Raw genomic sequence first — 21,244 nt, forward strand, 5'->3', positions numbered from 1 at the left:
AGGACTTATGGAATAGGGAAGAAATTTGAGCTACTTCCTCAGTAGCTTATGACGATCTTGAAGATGGCGCTCCTAGGAATAAATAAATGTAATCCTTTAATCTTACGAATTAATGTGTCTGTAATGGCGTCCTATAGTTAAATAAGGTAATGGCTATTAGCATAAACATAATAAATTTCTATGTGATATCTGTTGTTTTAAACTTATGGTATTTTGGTCTAGAGGGGGAAAACTACGCCTCTTTTATTATATATAAGACAAGACAAGATACCCCCCCCCCCGATTTGATGTAACATCTATATTGAATAAACGAATAAATGTATATGAATTAATATATATTTTATATTGACGTTTTTTTTTTATTTCTTCATATTATATACCAGGAAATGAAAGAGTAAAAGAAAGGATGAAAAGCGAAGTAAAAATTAAATTAACTGATAATGCTAACCCTAACACGATGTGGGAAGGCATTCGAATCTGTCTCTTATGCAAATCTCAAGTAAATAAATCGTCTTCTAGGACGTCATTTTGATCAAAGTCTTTTTTAACTTTTTAACACACAAACATTCATCGACTCATGTTTACAGCAGACCGTTGGATAAGTTTCATCTTTTTACAAAAAAAAAAACAAAAAAAAATTTTTTTTATTAGAAGTTACAAATAAGCCGGGACACTTGTTTGAGCGAAAGATCCATTGTCAAATCCGATGATCAATGCTTGGACTATTTATTGTGTATACATTTCCGTTGAGGCTTGTTTCTTTCTCGATCAAATCTGAGTAGAACGTTTCAATTTCAGTCTAGAATAAAAAAAAAGAAATAAGAGGAGAATGAATAGAATAAAAATGACGGCAATGACGGTGATATGTATGACATTAATGGTGTGTTTATTTTGTGTGAGTCGTATGGCGTTGAAGTAATAGTTGTCATCCTGGCATCAGTGTCAATTCAGCGTATGTCACACGCACACACACATACACACACATACACATATATATATATATATATATATATATATATATGAAGTAAATACTTTACGCATAAATCTATACTTTCGTATATTAATTTATGTGAGTAAATTAAGTAGTTATACTTAGCTCCTGAAACAGTCAAGAACTTTCAAAAGAATTTATTTCACCATATTAAAAATAGATATGGAAAGAGTTAATTTCGAAACATCGCTAAAAAAACATCCCCACATCTAGCAAGCATAGCTATATTATTAAATTAATCAAAAAAACAGATGAACTAATACGCTGAATGCGATGGCGAGCAGATTTCTTCCTTAAAAATGAAAACATAAACAAAAAAGAATCCTATCATTTTAAAACCCTTGAAAATGCGAAAACAGTAGACCTTTTGATAAACTTTGAAAATCCAGCGGAAACTATACGAAATCGTTAGAAACATAAACAACTCTAATAAAATCTTTGTAAAAGCAGATAAAACTAGAAACTTTATAAAATAGATAAACAAGAATATAACAAACTAATCACAGAAAACATTACAAAAAACTACAAAAAACTAGACACAAACGAATGCGACTACATTGATATAATAAATACTGAAAGTAAACAAATTACCGATAAATTAAAAATTAGCGATAAAGTTGGCAAATTGAAACCTAGAGAGGCATACATTCTGCTTAAAGACCACAAATGGGACTTTAATAATAATTCCAGCACCCGCTTGATAAACCCAACTAAACCAGAAATAGGTAGAATTAGCAAAACAATACTTTCTAGAGTAAACAAACAAATCAAACAAGACCTAGAATTAAACCAGTGGGCAAATACTGCCGAAGCAATCGCCTGGTTTAAAAATATAGAAAACAAAGATAAATGTACGTTTATACAGTTTGACATCATAGAATTTTATCCCTCGATATCCGAAGAACTCTTTAACATTGGCCTAGAATTTGCTAGAATATCCTCGGAAGAAATCAACATCATTAAAAAATGTATAAAATCAGTTCTAATAAATAACAATAATCAATGGATAAAAACTAAAATGAAAAATTCGTTTGATTTGGCGATGGGTGCCAGAGACTCTGCAGAGGCATCAGATCTTGTGGGATTATTCATTCTATATACCCTCACAAGCATATTTGATACTACGGATATCGGCCTATATAGAGATGACGGGCTATCTATAATAAAAAAACTCCAACAAAGTCAAGGGAGATAACTTTAAGAAAATCATACACAAGGAAATGAAAAAATTAGGCCTAAAATCAGACGTATCAGCTAACATAAAAATAACAAACTTCCTGGACGTCACGTTAAATTTAGATAAAAATACATATGAACCCTACTTAAAAGATAACGCTACTCCAATATACGTAAACCCTGTCCAATCACCCACCATCAATTATAAAACAGATTCCTAACTCGACCGTAAGTAAGCTCAGTAATAACTCAAGCGATGAAAATGCATTTAACAGGTCAACCAATATCAATGAAACAGCCCTAGAAAATAGTGGATACAAACATATCGATATCAAATATAACCAACAAAACACCAATAACTATAATAAAATTAAAAATAGAAGAAAAAGAACTATAATTTGGTATACGGCCCCATACAATCGAATGTTAAAAACAAAACTTGACAAGAAATTTCTAGATCTTATTGAAAAACACTTTCTCGCAATCAACCCCTTACACAAAATTTTCAATAAAAACACCTTAAAGTTATCTTACAGTTGTTGCGAAAATTTAGAAATGATAATTAAAGCTCATAATAACAAAATATTAAATAAAAACAATGTAAACAACAACAAAATAAACAATAAAAAAGTAGACACCATGACAAAAATAAAACTAACACTAGCAGAAATAATAATAATAATAATAATAATAATAATAATAATAAACAAACCCCGAGCAAGAACAACCATACTATAAATATAAGTACTAATAACGAACAAGATAAATGCAACTGTAGACACCGCACACTTTGCCCAGTTAAAAATAAATGTCTAACAAAAGCGTAGTTTACCAGGCCACAATATTTGCGAAAGAAAACCCGAACAAGAAATATTACGTAGGTATGACTTACTTAGATTTCAAAACTCGATACTATGACCACAAAAGTACATTCAGCAATAAAAAAACACCGTATGAAAACAACACTAGCAAATAAATACTGGGAACTCAAGGAAAGCGGACATTCACCGGTAGTCGAATGGAAAATAATAAGACAAGCTTCCACGTGTAGGGACCTAGACTACCCATGTAGATTATGCCTTCATGAAAAATGTGCTATCCTGTACTTTAAAGAACCCCAACATCTATTAAACTGTAGAAGAGAAATAGCAAACAACTGTGTTCACAAGATAAAATTTACTCTAGGATAGCGATACAAAATAGTTTTAAAACTAACAAAAACAATAGAAAATAAACAAATAAATAAATTAAATAAACATGAATATACATAAATGATCACACATATATGTATATATATATATATATATATATATATATGTATATATATGCATATATATGCATATATGTGTGTACACATATATATATATTTATATATAAACTAATATTAATAAAAAAACACTAACCTAGATTTAAAACATATCAAGAAACTAAATATCCAGGCTAAATAGAGCACACACAAAGGACGAGGTTAAATAGGCCTTTGTCCGATAAATGCTTTCCCATTGGCTGATAGGAAGGGCGCGGTGGATACTAGAAAGCTGATTGGCTAACTAAAATCTCAATAGAAGATGCGCATATAAAAACGACAAACAACCACAGAATTCGCGCATAAGCCTAAAGAATCCTATAGTGGATGAAACGCAGAATATTCAGTGTAGCTTAATCGCCATATACATTTTATAACTTGCTATATATATATATATATATATATATATATATATATATCGCTTTAAAAATAACATACGGAAAACATTAGGGGCCGTTTTCGTAAAGAAACTTATCAAGAATTAATCGTTAGAATCACTAGTAAGCAGTGGCGTAGCATCAGTTTTTGCCGCCCGGGGTGGTCGGAAAATTTGCCGCCCGCTGGCATATAATTACTAGCAAGAGCAAACATATAATGATTTGTCTCCCCACGCTGGCATATAATTACATGTTTTGCCCCCACCCGCTGACATATGATTACCTGTTTAGCCCCCCTCCCATGTGTTTATTTTGTGTGAGTCGTATGACGTTGAAGTAATTGCTGTCATCCTGACCTCAGTGTCAGTACAGCGCATCTACACACACACACACACACACACACACACACACACACACACATCATTTAAAAATAATGTAATGTAGTCACGAACGTTAAATTCACGTATTGATAAATTGTATTCATATTTGTATACATTAAAATAAAATTTTATTTCATATGTTATAAATTTATTATTCATATTTAGTCCATATGTAATATTGATAATGCATGTACTTCTGTTCATTTTATACGAAATTAATTATCAAATCTATTGATTTGTATACGATAAATACCGTCTATTAATTAGATCTAAACTTTGATTAGCTATAAATCTTAGCTTTTACTGCATGTATAAATATTTTTATTAAGTTTCTACGTTTAAATAGATTTCTTATATTGCCATTTAATTGGTTTTAATTAACCATTTTTAACATTAATATACGAGTTTTTTCCCCAATACATTTGTTTATTATCCGTCCAAGGGAGATAATTCACTTTCATAGTTAAAGTGAGCTATCTACCATTGCCTAATCAAATATTCTTTAGATTTTATGAACTTTTAACTGTACTAATGTATTTTATTATTTTATTTAATTGTTTTATTTATGTTGTTTATTTATTAAATTCAATATTTTCTCTAAAGAGATATCTTGAAATTTGTTACTTTATTAGACCCAATCAGGTTTTACTTAGAAATATGCAAACAATTTTGAATAACTTCCTGTCGTTTATTTAGAACGCTTTCTTTAGATATGATAATGTGATTCTAGGGTGAAAAAGTTGCATCGGCTAGTCTTATTTAGTGAGTATTTACTAGCTTCTCCTAGTATAGACTATTTCAATTTGTATTTAATATTATTAATTTTTAATTCTCTTACCCATTTTGCTAATGACGTTTATTCTTATTATCTAAAGTGGGTATTTTAAATGACACTATATGGTTATTAAATCTTTCTTTGAATCGGCATTTTGTGGTCCCAAAGTCTATTATAATCAATTACTTAAGATTTATATACTATATTAGAAATAAGACGTTTACTTCCAACATTCGTCAACATTTCTACAACTGCAAAGTGACTTATCTTCAATGTTTTGATTTGTTAAGAAACTGCCTTTAATTTCGTTATCTATTTTTGCACCGTAAGAGACTATAGTTTTCACTAAATTAGTAGTTTTAAAGAAAGATAAGTTTACATTATTTCGGTTTATAATTCCCTTTTGGAAAATTTTTGTCAATAATTTGAAAAAAAACTTCTGCGGTAAATTATTTTGCATGTGTGCGCTACAAGGCGGGGAAAAATGCAATTTTTACGTCTATTTTTCTTTTTATTTTATTTTATTTTATTTCCGATATTATTTTAGATTCTAATATTGTTTTTATTCAAATTTATTATTACTAGTATTATTGCTTTTATTATTCATACGATTAGGTTTACCCATTGCGATATTGTATGAAATAACATATGATGTTTTCGGTTTTGCTACTTTTCCCTCCATTAATTTATTATTTTCATTTTTAACATATTTTATTTCACCTCGGTAGTTAATGTCTAAGAAATCTATATCTAAAATTTCAAGCCAAAATTGTCGGGGGAGTTTAGTAGAGTTCTCAAATGCCAAATCGTTGAACATACAAATTTCTGGCTGAAAACCAATCACAAAGATTTTCCCAAATCTCAGTACTCTGTATAACAAATTTCAAGTCTGTAGACCTAAAATTGACAGAGTTATTGCGTAAGGAAATGTACACAGACACACAAACAGACACATAGGTCGAACATATGGGAACATGAACCACCGCTGATAACATCAAATGGAAAAATGACAATGTTCTACGACAAAGACATACAGGCAGGCAGATACATAAAAGACAAGGCCATCAAGCCAGATATAGTAATATGGAACAAGCCCGAAAGAACTGCACTCATTATCGACGTCACAGTTCCAAACGACTTTGGCCTTAATAGAGCAGAACGGGAAAAAATAACAAAATATCAGGACGTAAAAAATGATCTAAAAACAATATGGTCTCTGAAAGAAATAAACATTATACCAGTTGTGACAGGAGTAACTGGCCTAATAAAAAAGAACCTTCAAAAATACTTAGAAGCAATCCCTGGAAAACCAAGCTGTAAGGAAATACAGATAGCAGCCATAAAGGGAACAGTTTCTATTCTTAAAAGAGCCCTCGGTTATAAATTTAAACTATAATAGAATCAAGTGATAGCCCCAGGAAGGAGCCCCTTGATCTCTTTAAACTTGCAAAAGTAAAATAATTTTAAAAAAATGACACTTTTATAGATATATAGATAGATTAACTACTTCTCTTTACTGATGGTAACTTAACTTCTGAACCATCTTTCCGCTTAAAGTGATATTTTTTATTCATTCAAAACCTTTATAGTATTCCCCTGATATTAAAAAATATTTTTGTTTGGGAAAAATAAATTATGAACTTCATTTTAGCTTGAATTTTTAATAGTTAACGTTTATATGAGTTCCCTATTTTAGTAACACACTAACACCGAGTGAAAATTAATCTATTTATTTTCTTCAAGTTTGGAGGGGTAGTAATATTTTTACTTGGAAGTCACCACTCATCAAGGCCAGAAAGGCACTCGAGGATAAGGGTTAAATGTAAGGTGGTAATGTAGTGATCACTAATGATGTAAATTGGGTAGAATTTGATGTATAGCAAGAACTGTTTTACATTGGACTTGAAGGCTATCATGCTGTATTCAACAGGGAAGCAGACCAACGGAACAGTGTTCCAAAGGTGGGCAGTTTTGAGAAATAAGCTTTGTTCATCGAATCTGCGTTTAGATTTAGGCACAGATAGAGAGTGAGCGAAATCATATATAGTGGTTGTAGCTAGTTGAGACAAACCTTTTTTCTAGAAATTGCTCCTTCCTTTTTTGGGTAGGAATGTAGTATCTGTTCTGTTGTCATAAGATCATCCACCCCTCATGGGGTTAGTGTTCATCCATGCTTCCGTTCAGTTTTGAAAGGCAAAGGTACCCCTTAGGGGCAGTAGCACGTATAACTGTGAGGCAAGTGTTGCGCAATATCTAACCACACCTCTCCTGAATCGGCACTGTTTGAGTCCAGTGGCAAGTAGAAGACCAGGACGACTGGAAACAATGCCGAGATAATCGGAGAGCACATACAGCACCTGGATGTCCCAAATGGTCACCCATTCAGTACTGACCAGGTTCAACGTTGCTTAACTTCGGTGATCCAGCGGGAACCGGTGTGTCAAAGTGATTATACCGTATGGGGTTAGTGTACGCCTTTAAGAATTGTTAAAATCGGCTATTCATTTGAAACCTTAACTTTTGCATATATATATATATATATATATATATATATATATATATATATATATATATACTAGCAAAAATAGGATCATCTAATCGCATATTTTTGTTAATTACCATAATTAACTTTTATACCTCTTCCATCCTAGAAAATTACTCACAACATAGAGTACCCCAAATGGTGCCACATCTTGGCCGAAGCATCTAAAATTACTCCCTCCCTCTTAGACAGGGTCCAGAAATATCGGTTAAGCTCCAACCTCTGTCCCATCACCGCAATGTTATATCCCTGTGCCTGCTTTACAAGTATTTTAATGTAATGTGCTCTAATGAACTTATAGTACACTTGTGTCTCCGCCCTCGAAGACCATACTCCCAACTATCCGACAAGCAGCAAAATCTCACCCCTTCACTGTTGAAATCTCTTGATGTCTAATAGTTTCTTCCCTCTGACTGCTAGACTTTGACATTTCCTCCCTGCTCCTGCGTCCTTGGCTGTATTACCTGCTGAAGTTTAAATACCGTGTGAACAGATATCTTGTTTCTCAACTCCACACAGTCGCCTGTTAGATACGATAAAAAAATAGTAGCCCCTTATGCACAAGTGATAATGTGTCTCGTTTGGGGCGAATAAGAGTAATAATTAAAATTATTAGTAAAATAAAGCAACTTGCCTTTTGAGCTGATGATTTTTCATCTTCCAGGAACATCCGACTTTTCGTTTGGAAGCAACAACATATTTTATCTACCAATGGCACAAGGTATCGCTTGTTCACTTTATGAGGATTATACGTAGCTGAAAAAAAATTTAGTAAATCTATAAAGACAAATGATTTAATTGGTCCTCTGACAAAAGGAGGGTGGACCTGTAAATTCACCCTTGTCCGTTCGTCCGTTCGTCTGTTTGTCCGTCCGAACCTTTCTCAATAACTACGCCTAGGAATTTTTTTGAAATTTTGCTCACACATTAAACATGATATGAGTAAAAAGTAACAGAATGTTTTTTTCCGGGAAAACTCCGATTGCCCCCCCCCAGGGGTGCCTTTCGGATTAAAATGGCTAAAATTGACACTTTCGTGCTTATTAAAAAAAAATGATATCTAGGATTTTTATAAAACTTTCTGAAAAGTTGTAACTAACTGATTTCTATATAATTTTGTTTGTTTATACTTCGCGATAACTCTTGGGTGTGCCTCAGGGGCTCTTTTAGGGCTAATAAAAACATTCCATTTTTTGGACTATTTTACCATATTTGTCCAAACTTTTCTGCGTATATATATTTAGCAGTTTTGCATGGTGCTGAACTTAAATTTAAATATGGTAAGGCCTTGGGGACTTTGGGGGCTAAATGGGGGGGGGGGCAAATGATGGAGTTAGTCATTTCTTTTTTTTGCATGGTGCAGAACTCAAATTTAAATATGTTAAGACGTAAAAGTGCATTTCACCAGGATTTGACTCTCCTGGGAACTTTTGGGGCTAAATGGTGGGGAGGATGCTGAACTTAGTCATTTTTTTATGCATCGTTCACTGTGCACTCACGGGGGACCATGCATGCTTCACTTGTTTTAATTTATTTTCTCTTATACTTTATGTAATTTACGGAAATTATAATCCCGAGCGAAACCGGGTAATCCTTTTAGCGAAATAAGCAATATATAAGAATGATTCGTTAGTACCTTTGTAGTATATTTATTACTTTTTAAACCTACGAACTCAGGGTTTCCCAACTTTTTTTTCTTCCAATAATAGCAATGTCTCAAGGAACCCCTGCATAATAAAATATATCTATCTTTCTTCTGTACTCCTATAAATTCGTGTTTCTTTTGTGTGTATTGATATTCATATTAAAACCCCACCTTTCTATTTATTTACGAAGAAAATACAATTTTGTTATATATGAGTCATGGAATTGAATTCATCTGCAAAAGATCTAGCTAATTTGCATATTCTTTTAAACATTCATTTTAATTAATTCCCTATTAGTTTTTTTCGGTTTTCTTATTGGGGTGATCATCTTTAGTTAACTATTACGTGTAATTATATTCATGCAGATATCTATCTATCTATCTATCTATCTATCTATCTATCTATCTATCTGTGTGTCTGTGTGTATGTGTGTGTACATTTCTCTACGCAATAACTCTGTCAATTTTAAGTTTACAGACTCGAAATTTGATATACTAGGTACTGAGATTTGGGAAAATCGATATGATCCGTTTCCAGCCAGAAATTTGGCGATTAAGGGGTCAAAGTTCAACGATTTGACCTTTGAGAACTCTACCAAACTCCTCCGACAATTTTTGGCCTGAACACTTGAAATTTTAGATTTAGGTCCATTGGACATGGATCTAACTTAATAACCTAATTTGAGCCCAAAACAAAAAATGGTAAGGGGTCATAATAGGGGTCAAAATTTAAAAAAATTGGCCGTTTTTTTTTTTTGCTTAACATACACCTCCAAACACCCGGGCAACACCGGGCTGAAATGCTAGTATTTTATAATTTTATTTATTTCTCATTCATGATATTTTACAATCGGTTTAGTTAAAAAAAAATTAGAAATTAAAAAAAAGAAAACTCAATATATTTTTTGACAACTAATTCATGGATCATTTTGGCAGTATAGCCACAATTCCCCCCACACATATATAACAAAACTAGCAGGCCACCCGACATTGCCCGGTCGTAAAATACGTTTAAATATGATATTTTGATTAATGCAGATTTCGTATTTATTATTATATTAAATCCAATATATAGTTATGATTTAAAAAGTTTAAAAAAGAAAAGAATGGCTCCTGCGACACCATAAAAAAATCGAAACTAAAACGTTTAGCTTACGATTTCTTTTTACGTAAGGCTAAAAATTAAAACATGACCCAATAGCTATTACGTTACGCATGTATATTCGAAATGCCATCGTTCGACTTCCACCTGGCAAATTTTATTTTCTTTTTTAATTTTCACACTTTTATACCGATTTATCCAAATATAAAGTTTCGCATGTGTTCGAATACCCTATATATTAATTATATTAAGTTTGGTAGGCAATGTTTTAAACAAATACATACACGCATACATAAACATATATAGAAAGAGGTTTGTGTTTACTATAAGCTTTTTACGCAAATATTACGCAAGCATAAAACATGTAGAATATCTGCATGAATATAATTACACGTAATAGTTAACTAAATATGAAAATCCCATAAGAAGTTCGAAAAAACTAATAGGGAATTAATTAAAATGAATGTTTTAAAAAAATATGCAAATTAGTTAGATTTTTTGCAGATGAATGCAATTCTACGATCCATATATAACACAGTTGTATTCTTTTTTAATCGACGGGGTTTCAATATAAATATCAACGCACAAAAACTAAATTTATAGGAGTATAGAAGATAGATTAGATGCAAAAAAGAAACGAAAAATATGTACAAAGACATAATTATGTCTATTTATCAGTATGCCTTAAAGGAACCCGTGACAAACTTTCGCCAAAATATGTGAGTCCATAATTAACCAAGATCTAGTCCATCACCTTACAGCTGCTAAACTTCAGACCGACCAACAATATGGACTTAGGTAAGCCCGTTCTACAGCAAATATCCTAACTGTAATCTCTGAACGTACATACCATACACTGGATAAAAAAGGGGAGCGTAGAGCGGTAGCCTTAGATATATCCAAGGCATTTGACAGGTTATGGCATGATGGTTTTCTAGGGAAAATCAGATCATACGGTATTACTGGATGAATACTTAATATAATTAAATCCTTCTTAAATAAGAGAAGAATCCAGGTTGTCCTCAACGGTCGTACATCTAAACAATATGATATAAATGCGGGTGTAACTCAGGCGTCTATCCTTAGACCTTTATTATTCCTAGATGGGTATATTTGCTGATGACACCACACTCTATAACAGGCAGGAAGGGAAAACAAATGAACATATATCTAAGGAAATGGCAGAAACACTAAAGGACGATCTCTAATCTATAATGGAATGGGGACAAAACTGGATGGTCACATTCAATTCTGCCAAGACTAAGCTTGTCTCCTTCAATAATTACAAGAAACTGACTCAACCACCAATAGCTATGGCTAAAGATAAATTACCTGAAAGTACTTCTTTCAAACTCCTCGACCTAACGACCATGACTTAAAACAGACACATTGGGAGCATTGCCACAACCGCTGTTAGTAAGGTGGGCTCTCCCTACCGTGCTAGAAAGTTACTTACGCCGGAAAGTATCCTGTACTTCTACAAGGCCACCATTCGCCCATGTATGGAGTATTGTTGTCACATTTCAGTTCGTGCATCTGCTACTTGTCTCTCGCTCCTGGACAGGGTTTAATAAAGAGTCGCGAACCTGATAGGTCCTGACTGACATCCAATCTTTAAGCACTGTCCCATCGACGAAATGTTGCATCCCTCTGCCTGTTCTATAAGTATTTCGATGGTGGATGCTCTGACGAACTACAAGCCCTTGAACCCCGCCCCCAACATAAATACCCCCAACAAACTCGACAAGCAGCCAAGTCCCACCCCTTCACAGTCTAGATCTCTAGATGTAAGAAGGCCTTCTACTCTAATAGTTTCTTCCCCAGAACTGCTAGACTTTGAAATTCCCTTCCGGTTTCATGCTTTCCCAACTGTACTGTTATGCAGAAGTTTAAGTATAATGTGAATAAACATCTTGATGCCCATCTCCATACTTAGTACCCCTGCAACTACTGTGCCCGATAGAGGCCCCTTGTTTGGAATGAAAATGGAATTTAAAAAAAAAATTTTTAACGGGATTTTACGGACTCCTGGTTGAAAAAACACTGTATTAAACAATAAGATTGTCCAACAACGTGATTGGGAAATATCTGATTCTACTCGTATTATTTGGAATTTTCGCACTACTTATCTGATCTTGAGTGTTATTTTCACAACGATTGAGTTGATGTTACCTCTGACCTTCTTCAGTTTTATATTTTTGGACTCGAGAATCTTTCAATCCAACAAGGGAACCTACACAGAATTTCGAACGGAACCTTTCATTTAATCCATAGATGCTCTCGTTCATGTTACTTATTAAATCGAATTCTAAATAACCAAAACTCGTTGATTAATCTGTTTTTGATATTTATGCAAATTAGGGGCTGTGCTGTAATAACAATTTTATTAATTAGAAACTAATTTTTGATTAAATTATCCAACTGACTTTTCTATAAGTTTGGTTTTAAAATATATATTTTCGCACTAATAACTTTGTATTTAAATTATTTCTTTGAATTTTAATCGTTTTCAATCGTTAGATTTTAATTTGTTTGCTTAATTGTTTTTTTTATTCCCAAAATTCATAATTCAGATTTTGCGGTATGGATTGTCTCTTGCTTAAAACACATAATTTTTCATACATAATTATTGTTTTTTTTTTTTTTAATTTATATTTAATAATGTCTAGTTTCAGTATAAACCGAATGGTGTCCCTTTATTTTCTTTTTTTTTTAATGCAAAAATAATAAACGTTGTTTTTTAATCCATGGAACAGTAAATGTTATTTCACGGAAACAACTTTTCCCTTTTGAATTTGATGTGAACACAAGGTTGAAACAACGGAAGGAACACGGTGAGAGTGTAAAAAAGATGTATTAACAAAAGATTACACGGATAAGATAAAGGGTAAGCGGAGCTTATATCCGATGGTGTCCAATATGGGTAATCATGTTGATTCTACGGTATTACGATACTGCTCATTGGGAGTGTTATCTCACATCGTAATACACTACTGGGAAGAACTTGAATGCCTACTGGGGAGAACTTGAATGCCTACTAGACACTGTCCTCGAGTGTCTAAGGTCTCTATGTACAGGGGTTTGCCAGAACAATCTGGCATGAGGATACTTTTTCCATAGAAGTAAACCCTGACCAAATATTAAAAATCACTTAGTATTCGCTGCCCAAATAAGATCTCCTCGCTACGGCTACCCCAGAGCTTTTCCGAGGAATGGTGCACCTTCTCAAAGTGATGTTACCTCAAGTAATAGCACGACGCTGGATACTCCACCAGACTAGATAAATTCTTGCCCTGGAATCCAGTAAGACCAAGAGACCAATATCAAAGATATAGTACAATGTATGAAAATGGTTAATTGGGGAGAGGAAAACTATGTTCTAAGCTTCTTTACTAACTCAGTGTTTGAAATTTAATGGAACATTCGAATATCTATGTATCTCATATAGAGTTCAAGTGTTAGCCCCAGGTTGTGGGCCCCTTGATTTCTGAGAACTTCGACTGAAGTAAAATAAAACAAAAAAGAAGAGTCCATCATGTAGGTAAGTTTTGGTCTAATTTTTCCTTTTTTTATAAATTAATATACATTATGCATATAAATATGTTTAAAAATGAATATCAAATAAGTTCAGTTTCACTATAAAACGTGTTTCTTTATTTAAGTTTTCAATGCAGGTTTTAAAGTTTTCTAATGTTTTTATTGTAAAAAGTTCTCAATGATTATACTCTTCGACAAATTTTGCTTGCTTCAGATGTGACGTCATTTTTCAGTGATAAGCCCTACTATCACGAAAGTCAAGCCTTTGCTCTCTATAATTTGATTTCATATGTCAACAAAATTATAAACGTCTCGTTTGTAATTTTGTTTTTGTGAAATATGAATCTAACACATGTTTAATCTCCTCTCGCAAGGCCAGCAAAAATAATTTGTAATCCTCAAAATAAGTGATAATCCGGGGGAGCTAGACCAGGAGAATATGCAGGATAGAGAAAGATTTCTCAGGCAAATTCTCTTAAATCTTTTGATCAATGGGGCGAATATTGTCACGCAAAATGATTTTTTTTTCTGTTGACTAAAGAACGACCGTTTTCAGGTCAACACGGGCAAGAATATTGCAAGAAAATATGAATTATGCTTTAAAAATATGAAAGAAAAGGCATAGATTAATCATAATCTGTTTAAATATTAACAATTTGCATAAAATAGGTTATAATGATTTAAAATGCCCCTTTCTTCGAACGGAAAAAAATTTGCACCGACCTGATAATAGAAAAGACAAATTATTCAATGAGTATTTAGGTATTTTGTATGCTAGTTTTATTAACAAAGGAGATTATGGCGGATACCAAGCGAAATCGGTAAAGATATTTTAGCGATCTGTATTCTAGAATTGAACTCCGATCATTGATAAAAAAGATAGAAAAACATTTGCTAGAGTGATCTCCCTTAGCTTGATGGCCAACATCATGTCGTCGTCTGCCTCTAAAAGTATTGCTGCGATCGGAGTTAGTGCTAGTGGCCTTACTGGTATTAAATGTTGCCTTGATGAAAGTTTGAGAGCTGTCTGTCTAGAGAAGAGTCGTTTGTGGTTTGTGTCGATATTCAGAAAACTACTGATGGGGAAAAAGACACAATCGACAAGTTTTACCAAACAAATAGGATTGCCTGTTCAGTTATTGTCGTGTCACAATCGTCATATTCATTTATGAAAAAGACAAAGAATGTACTTACGTAGACTTACAGCACTTCCAATTATAAGCACGAGGAACATTCCGATTGGTGCGATTAAAGTATACGACAATGAATACAGCCAATCCAACCCTTCGCTGGAAAAGATAATGAAAATATTTTTGTTTCCATTTTTTTTTTTTACATGTGGATTGATATGTGAACTACTATACTTATTTTAAGGATAATCTCACAGCGTTTCAACTTTATTGACCTCCGACCTTCTTCAGGTGTATCTTGTTGAACTCTAGAATTTTAATGTCGAATACCATATGGGTTCTAAAGTTCGACACGATGCACAGTGATAAGAAATTACATTTTAATATCCAAGTTGTTCGAATTATTCAAATGATAAATGAAACACATTATTGATAATTATTATCATTACTATTCGTACTTACTGGGAGTTCTAACTGACGATAAGCGGTGGTGTTCTCTGGAATTTGGATGACAAGTCTCCTCAAATTTCTAGCACTCTTCGCCTATTTCGATAACTTTGATGCTTGCCATTGAGTTATTGCTGGCAACGACAATTGGTCTGCACGAGGAATTGGGTGGTAATAATGTTGTATAAAGATACGTGGAGATCGTGCATTGATTGACCTCAGAACAAAGAAAATACCATGTCGGACCTGTACACATATATTGACCTCTGATGGCACAAAGAAAGAATTTGTCAATAAAAACAAGAGATCTAAAGAATAAAGAGGACAGAAGAAAAAAAGACGGAGTAAGACGCATGATTGTTACGTCGTTAGTTTGTCAACCCCAACCTCAACTTTCACCCTTGCTTGATACGTCCGACAACGACTGCAGGCGAAACAATAATTTAATAAAAACAATTTTGTTATGAAACCGTTTCCGTATTTGATTGTCAAACAGTTGGAACAAGCTAGAGTGTATATATTTATTTAGCAGCACGTATCTTCGTTGAATTGCAGCAAAAAATGATTATACATACGTGAGCGGTTAGCAGATAAGCAGACTATACAACAATAAGAACCCTACCCCAGGTTGAAGTATATTTTGTTTCGCATTTTTTTTTTAAATGCGGATTGATAATTTGTATTAATTTGTATTTATAAAAACTGCTAAGTTTGAAGATTAATCCCAAAACATTCTTCAGGTACATCTCAAACATCAAAAAGGCAATTTTCGTAAACATCGCAATATAAGAAACATGCATGAATATTATAAAAACAAATGGTATTTACGGCCTCGGAATATAATTAGTTGAATAAAGTACACGTTTTTATTTACTTGAACTACCACAAACGAAGTTCAGTTTTTAATGTCAGGAAAATGTCGCCCCCTTAAAAGCGGTATTCTAGATTTGTAAGAAAAATAATAATTACTTTATTGGACAAAAAAAAAAAAAAGATTGTCGTATCAAAACATATGTTAAACTTTTTTTTCCTAGCTAAAAAAACAGACAAAAAGTTTGTAATATTCCTTTGGTGATAAATTTACGACTGTCCTATCATTACAGATTTTCATACGGTCGTAAGATATTTAGACATCTATAACACGCGACCTTTGATGTGAATACGTAATGTAATTGGCTGATAACGTAGTGAACCAGCGTAGAAGTCAAACTTTTTCTTTAGTAGCAATGTCCTTCAAAAATGGCAAATGACTTTGACATGTCCAATAAAACGGAAGTAAAGGAGGATAGTTTGCTAGAAACTGTAATGCTAATTCTTCTTGAAATAAAGAGTCTGGGACATATTTTTTGTTGGCTAAGTTATATTATGTTATCATTGATGATGATGATGATGATGATGATGATGATGATGATGATGATGATGATGATGATTACGTCTTATTTAATATTAGTGCGAAATACCGGAGAAAGTTCAGCGCAAGTGCGACATTTTTTAGCACATAAATTAAGCTCATTTGGTCTTCTTTAAGAAGTTTCTCGTTATGCTTAGTGCTGCTTATATCAAACTCTAATGCGATGGATCTGCTGTAAGACTTGAGATATGCGTTTTATCGATCCATGGTTTGTGATAACTCCTGTTTCTGTCGCACTTTGGAAATGCATCAATGCGACGACATATTTAACGAAGAATCGCATCAATGTGTAACATAGCGTATAAGAGCATGTGGGAAAGTATCAGCAGCAGCGAAGGATAACTGGCTCCCGAAGAGATTAACAGCAACAGCAGAAGCCGAAGAAGGCTCATATGCAAATTAGGAAGTGTGCGGGAGCTGGCGAGACAAGAAAAAGAGGAAAAGGACAACACATGCTCGATGCTCGGGGCAGAAGCAAAGGGTGCGTTGCACAAAAATGAACGTATAAAGTTGATGACGAGAATGGGCAAGCTGTGATCGGCATGCGGTCAAAAGAAGGAGAAACGCTCACCTGGTAAAATTGACATGCGGCAGTGAGAGACGAAAGTAACGGCAATAAAAAATTTTGTTAACATTTTTTTTTTTAAATGCTGACCCGGAGTTTTCTTTCTTTCTTTTGTTTGTTTGTTTCTTTTTTTCTTTTCTTTTTTTTGTAACTGCAACATTACAAATATTGCAAACTTGAAAACATCTAAAACTTTCTGCTATGTTGAATGATGAATAAAGACAATGTTACGAATCTCATTTTTGACTGGAGAAAACGCTATGGGGATCACTTGAAGACGTAATCCATTAGTGTGAAGTCAGAATTGGCGTTAATATACAACCAACATCTTTACAGCATTCGTCTTCAGGATCTTAATTGGCTGCCCATTATAAGATTTCAATCGTTAAACTTAAACAGAAGCCATACGAGATGTAATCAACGCAATGTACACGGACTGACTTAATCCACATCGTCGAATGAATGCCGGCATGATAACTTCTATATATTTTATTGTTAAAGTGTTTTATTTGGACCCCACTCGTGACTCATTGTTTAACCGTTTTGGAATAATTTTTTTTAGGACTGAAAGATTTTCTTGAAGAAAAACTACGAATACGATTCAAACTATTAATCAACCATTTCAGCCATTTCTCCGTCATGGAATTAACCCACAGAAACTTTTATTCAAGAATTACCCACGAAGACAGAGGTTCAGGATTCTACATAAAAGAACACTGTCTGAAACGAACTAATCTAATCAATTATAACGCTACCAAACCATTTTTATCTGTTCCTTATCTTAATTTTGCTAGTTTGTCCGACTAATTAAATTATATTACGAGGCCGTATTTTTTTTTTATAATATTCATGCGTACTTCTTATCTTGCGATGTTCACCTTTGTCATGTACCAGCATCGGCAGAGAGTCGTAAGCTATCAGAATACTCAGATCTCGGCAATCCAATCGACCGCCATGAAAACGGGTTGAGTGATTCGTTCCGCTACACGGGGTTTCCTCGACCACACGTGTCTATTAATTTAGCGTCACATCACGGACCTTTGTAAGTTAACTTGGCTCTACGAGCGCCTCTCCAGTGCCATTACTCGTGGGAATGCATCGAGCATACTCTCGGCCTGCCAAGCCAGCAGGATATTCAATCAAACTTCCTGATGCTTTGGATACACCCACACAAGATTTTTAAACTCGATAATTGAAAGTGATTATTTAGAATCGGGTGAGAAATTCATGGTTTATTTCTTAAAATTTTTATTCATTATTAAGCTTTTAATAAATTAGGTACAATGTCTTCAAACGAATGCGGAGTGGTGGTGAGTTGGTGTTCATCTTATATCTATCCTACTTTCAACAGGTCAAAATCAGACAGGAAAAAATGAGTTCATTTTATTTATATAGAAAGAAAGAAAAAGATAGATAGAAGAAGAGAAGAGAAGAGAAGATAATTTTGAGACAGGTTCCTTCATCTCCATTGTTATTATCACAATAGTTCAGTTCGGTTGTTTCGTACTTTGGCTTTCTTCAGGCGTCTTGTATTGAACTTGAACACCTTCGTGGAATTTTTAAGCAGACCTTTCTTAGTCTTGGGATTACACAGTTCACATAAAAATTACAAATAAATATGCTAAATAATGGATTACGTCTAATCAATAAATTTAGATAATGTATCAATTTAGTTGAGAGTATACTTCCATGTGTAGGTATCACTTCCCAAAGACTGAGTAGCAGAATTCGACAAAACACTGGCCAGCATCTGTCAGGCCACAAAGAGAAGAAAGCAATCACTTCGAATTGTCATATGTTAGGTTTTATTGTGAACGACAATACTGACAATAATAAATCTGCAAAACTCAGAATATGACCCTTTGACTTGCTCGAGTCTATTTTTGGCATTGGTTCCTCTGAGTCCTTATAAAATTATGTCCTCACAGAAGGAGCCACGTGAAGGGCCCCAAGTTTTATAATGCATGTGTTGCTTTGTTACGGACAAAACTTGCACATGGAAAGTTGAATCGTTGATCCATGTCGATACCCACTATACCAGCATCACCTGACGCAATATCGATTGAGAAGGATTCATTAAAAACGCTTCTGTGTATACCAGTACATAAACACAATTGCTATTGTAACCATGACTTGAGGGGATAAAGATCTGTACTATTTCCAACAATATAAAAACGACATATCTTCTCTATATAAATAAAATGAACTCATTTGACATTAATAGGATTAAAAATCAAGATATTTCATGCAAATATAATATGCACAAACGGCAGAACAATATCTGAGGTGTGTTATAGGCTTATTATTTCTCAAATTCCTCGATAATCTTAAATTTCTATACTTTTTCTGATGAGAAGTCACGGCCAAAATCGGTTAAGATCAATGGAAGTGGTAAAATATTTTCTCTCTAATAAATTCCTCCTCCCCCTGCCACCACTTAACACCGTTTGGGGATCGTTCACAAGGAACAGTTGAGAAGAGAACACCGGTTTGGCTTCGTAGTTCTTTCATGTGAAGTTATTTAAAATCACTAAACTAAGCTGCAGTGCTCTGTGGCGTAGTGGTTAGCGTGCTGGACAATTCACATTATATTTTCACGTTCGCGCCGACCTACCGTAGTCGTTTTTTTTCCCCTAAACAACTGGAATGGACTTTTCTTGGTGGCCGAACTGTTAACGTTGCAGATGTTTTTTTTTTTTTTTTTTTCACACTTTATTTTCCTACTTTTACTCATGACTCCGGGTTTGATCCTTTCTACTTACCTACCATAACATTTTTTAAAACTCCCCCCCCGTCCCGGAAACAAACACTCGGGCAACGCCGGGTACCCCCACTAGTTTAAAGAATAAAATATTGTTTGAAGTCCTTATCTACGTACCACCACATGAGGGCGGGGTTAGATACAAGACCGGTTTTCAATGCGGGGGAATATCCAACTCTCCCAAAACAGACACCTAAGATTAGAAGAACAATAAAATTTGCCCCAGTCTAGAAAGATTTTCCCATCGCTGACTGATGAAAAGAATAGATACTACACTTTGAATTATTTCTTTGCAAAAACATATTTGAATAAATTAGGTACAATGTCTTCAAACGAATGCGGAGTGGTGGTGAGTTGGTGTTCATCTTATATCTATCCTACTTTCAACAGGAGAACCGGATTTCACCACAATATCACATATATTTACTCCAAGGGACATTCTAATTAAAATATCTCAATAGTTGAAATTTAATCATAGCTTCTTTAGACTATATATTGGGGTTTTAGATATGTATCGCTAGGTTTCCTTCCGCTTATCTTTTCCTTTCTGGTACCTAAAGTACTTAAGCTTTTATGCATTTTTATTCTCATAGCATTTATATGCTAGTTAACATGTCGTAGAATCGATCTTGTAATTATAAACCTTTTATCTTTTTTCTATTTTATTATTTAATTAATCTATTTTTTTCCATATATTAGTAGAAATAGTAACCGTATTGTTTTACATTTTTTTTATTGCGGAAGTAGTATTATCCACTGGAGAGCCATCTATTAAACAGCTGTCCTGTTTTTAAATGTCAGAAACAGCTACATGGTAAGAAGATGATGATTCCCGTGTTCTATTTACAACATTTTAGTTAAGGTTTTCTCTTTTCATCCTCGTGTAGTTTAATTCTGTTTTAAAATTGAAGACTTTTGCAAAATCGGCTTATGCAAGTGCTAAGTCTATTTCTATTTAACAATTTTAGTAAAGGCTTTTTTTCATCCTTATATAAATGAATTCTCTTTTTTGTCATTATAAAGATTAAAGTTAAACTATTTTTTTACTTCCGGGAATTTAAACTGCATTCTTTATTTTTATTTTTGCATTGTTTTATTC

At 33.6% G+C, this 21,244-nt stretch overlaps 1 protein-coding gene across 1 annotated transcript in view; it reads right to left on the bottom strand.

Moving 5' to 3' along the window:
- Positions 1-324: 324 nt before the first annotated feature.
- Positions 325-21,244, bottom strand: part of LOC145285856 (sodium-dependent multivitamin transporter-like) — a 215,613-nt gene continuing 194,693 nt past the window's right edge. Inside the window, exons 15-17 of the mRNA XM_080134296.1 lie at positions 15,026-15,120; positions 8,182-8,303; positions 325-799 (exon numbers count right to left, since the gene is read on the bottom strand). Coding sequence (XP_079990422.1) covers positions 698-799; positions 8,182-8,303; positions 15,026-15,120 — 319 coding nt within the window. The 3' untranslated portion in view covers positions 325-697. The remainder of the gene's footprint in view (positions 800-8,181; positions 8,304-15,025; positions 15,121-21,244) is intronic.

The sequence above is a fragment of the Euprymna scolopes genome, chromosome 10 (genome assembly GCF_053919585.1).
Source record: "Euprymna scolopes isolate OS-2025 chromosome 10, ASM5391958v1, whole genome shotgun sequence".
Lineage (NCBI taxonomy): Eukaryota > Metazoa > Mollusca > Cephalopoda > Sepiida > Sepiolidae > Euprymna > Euprymna scolopes.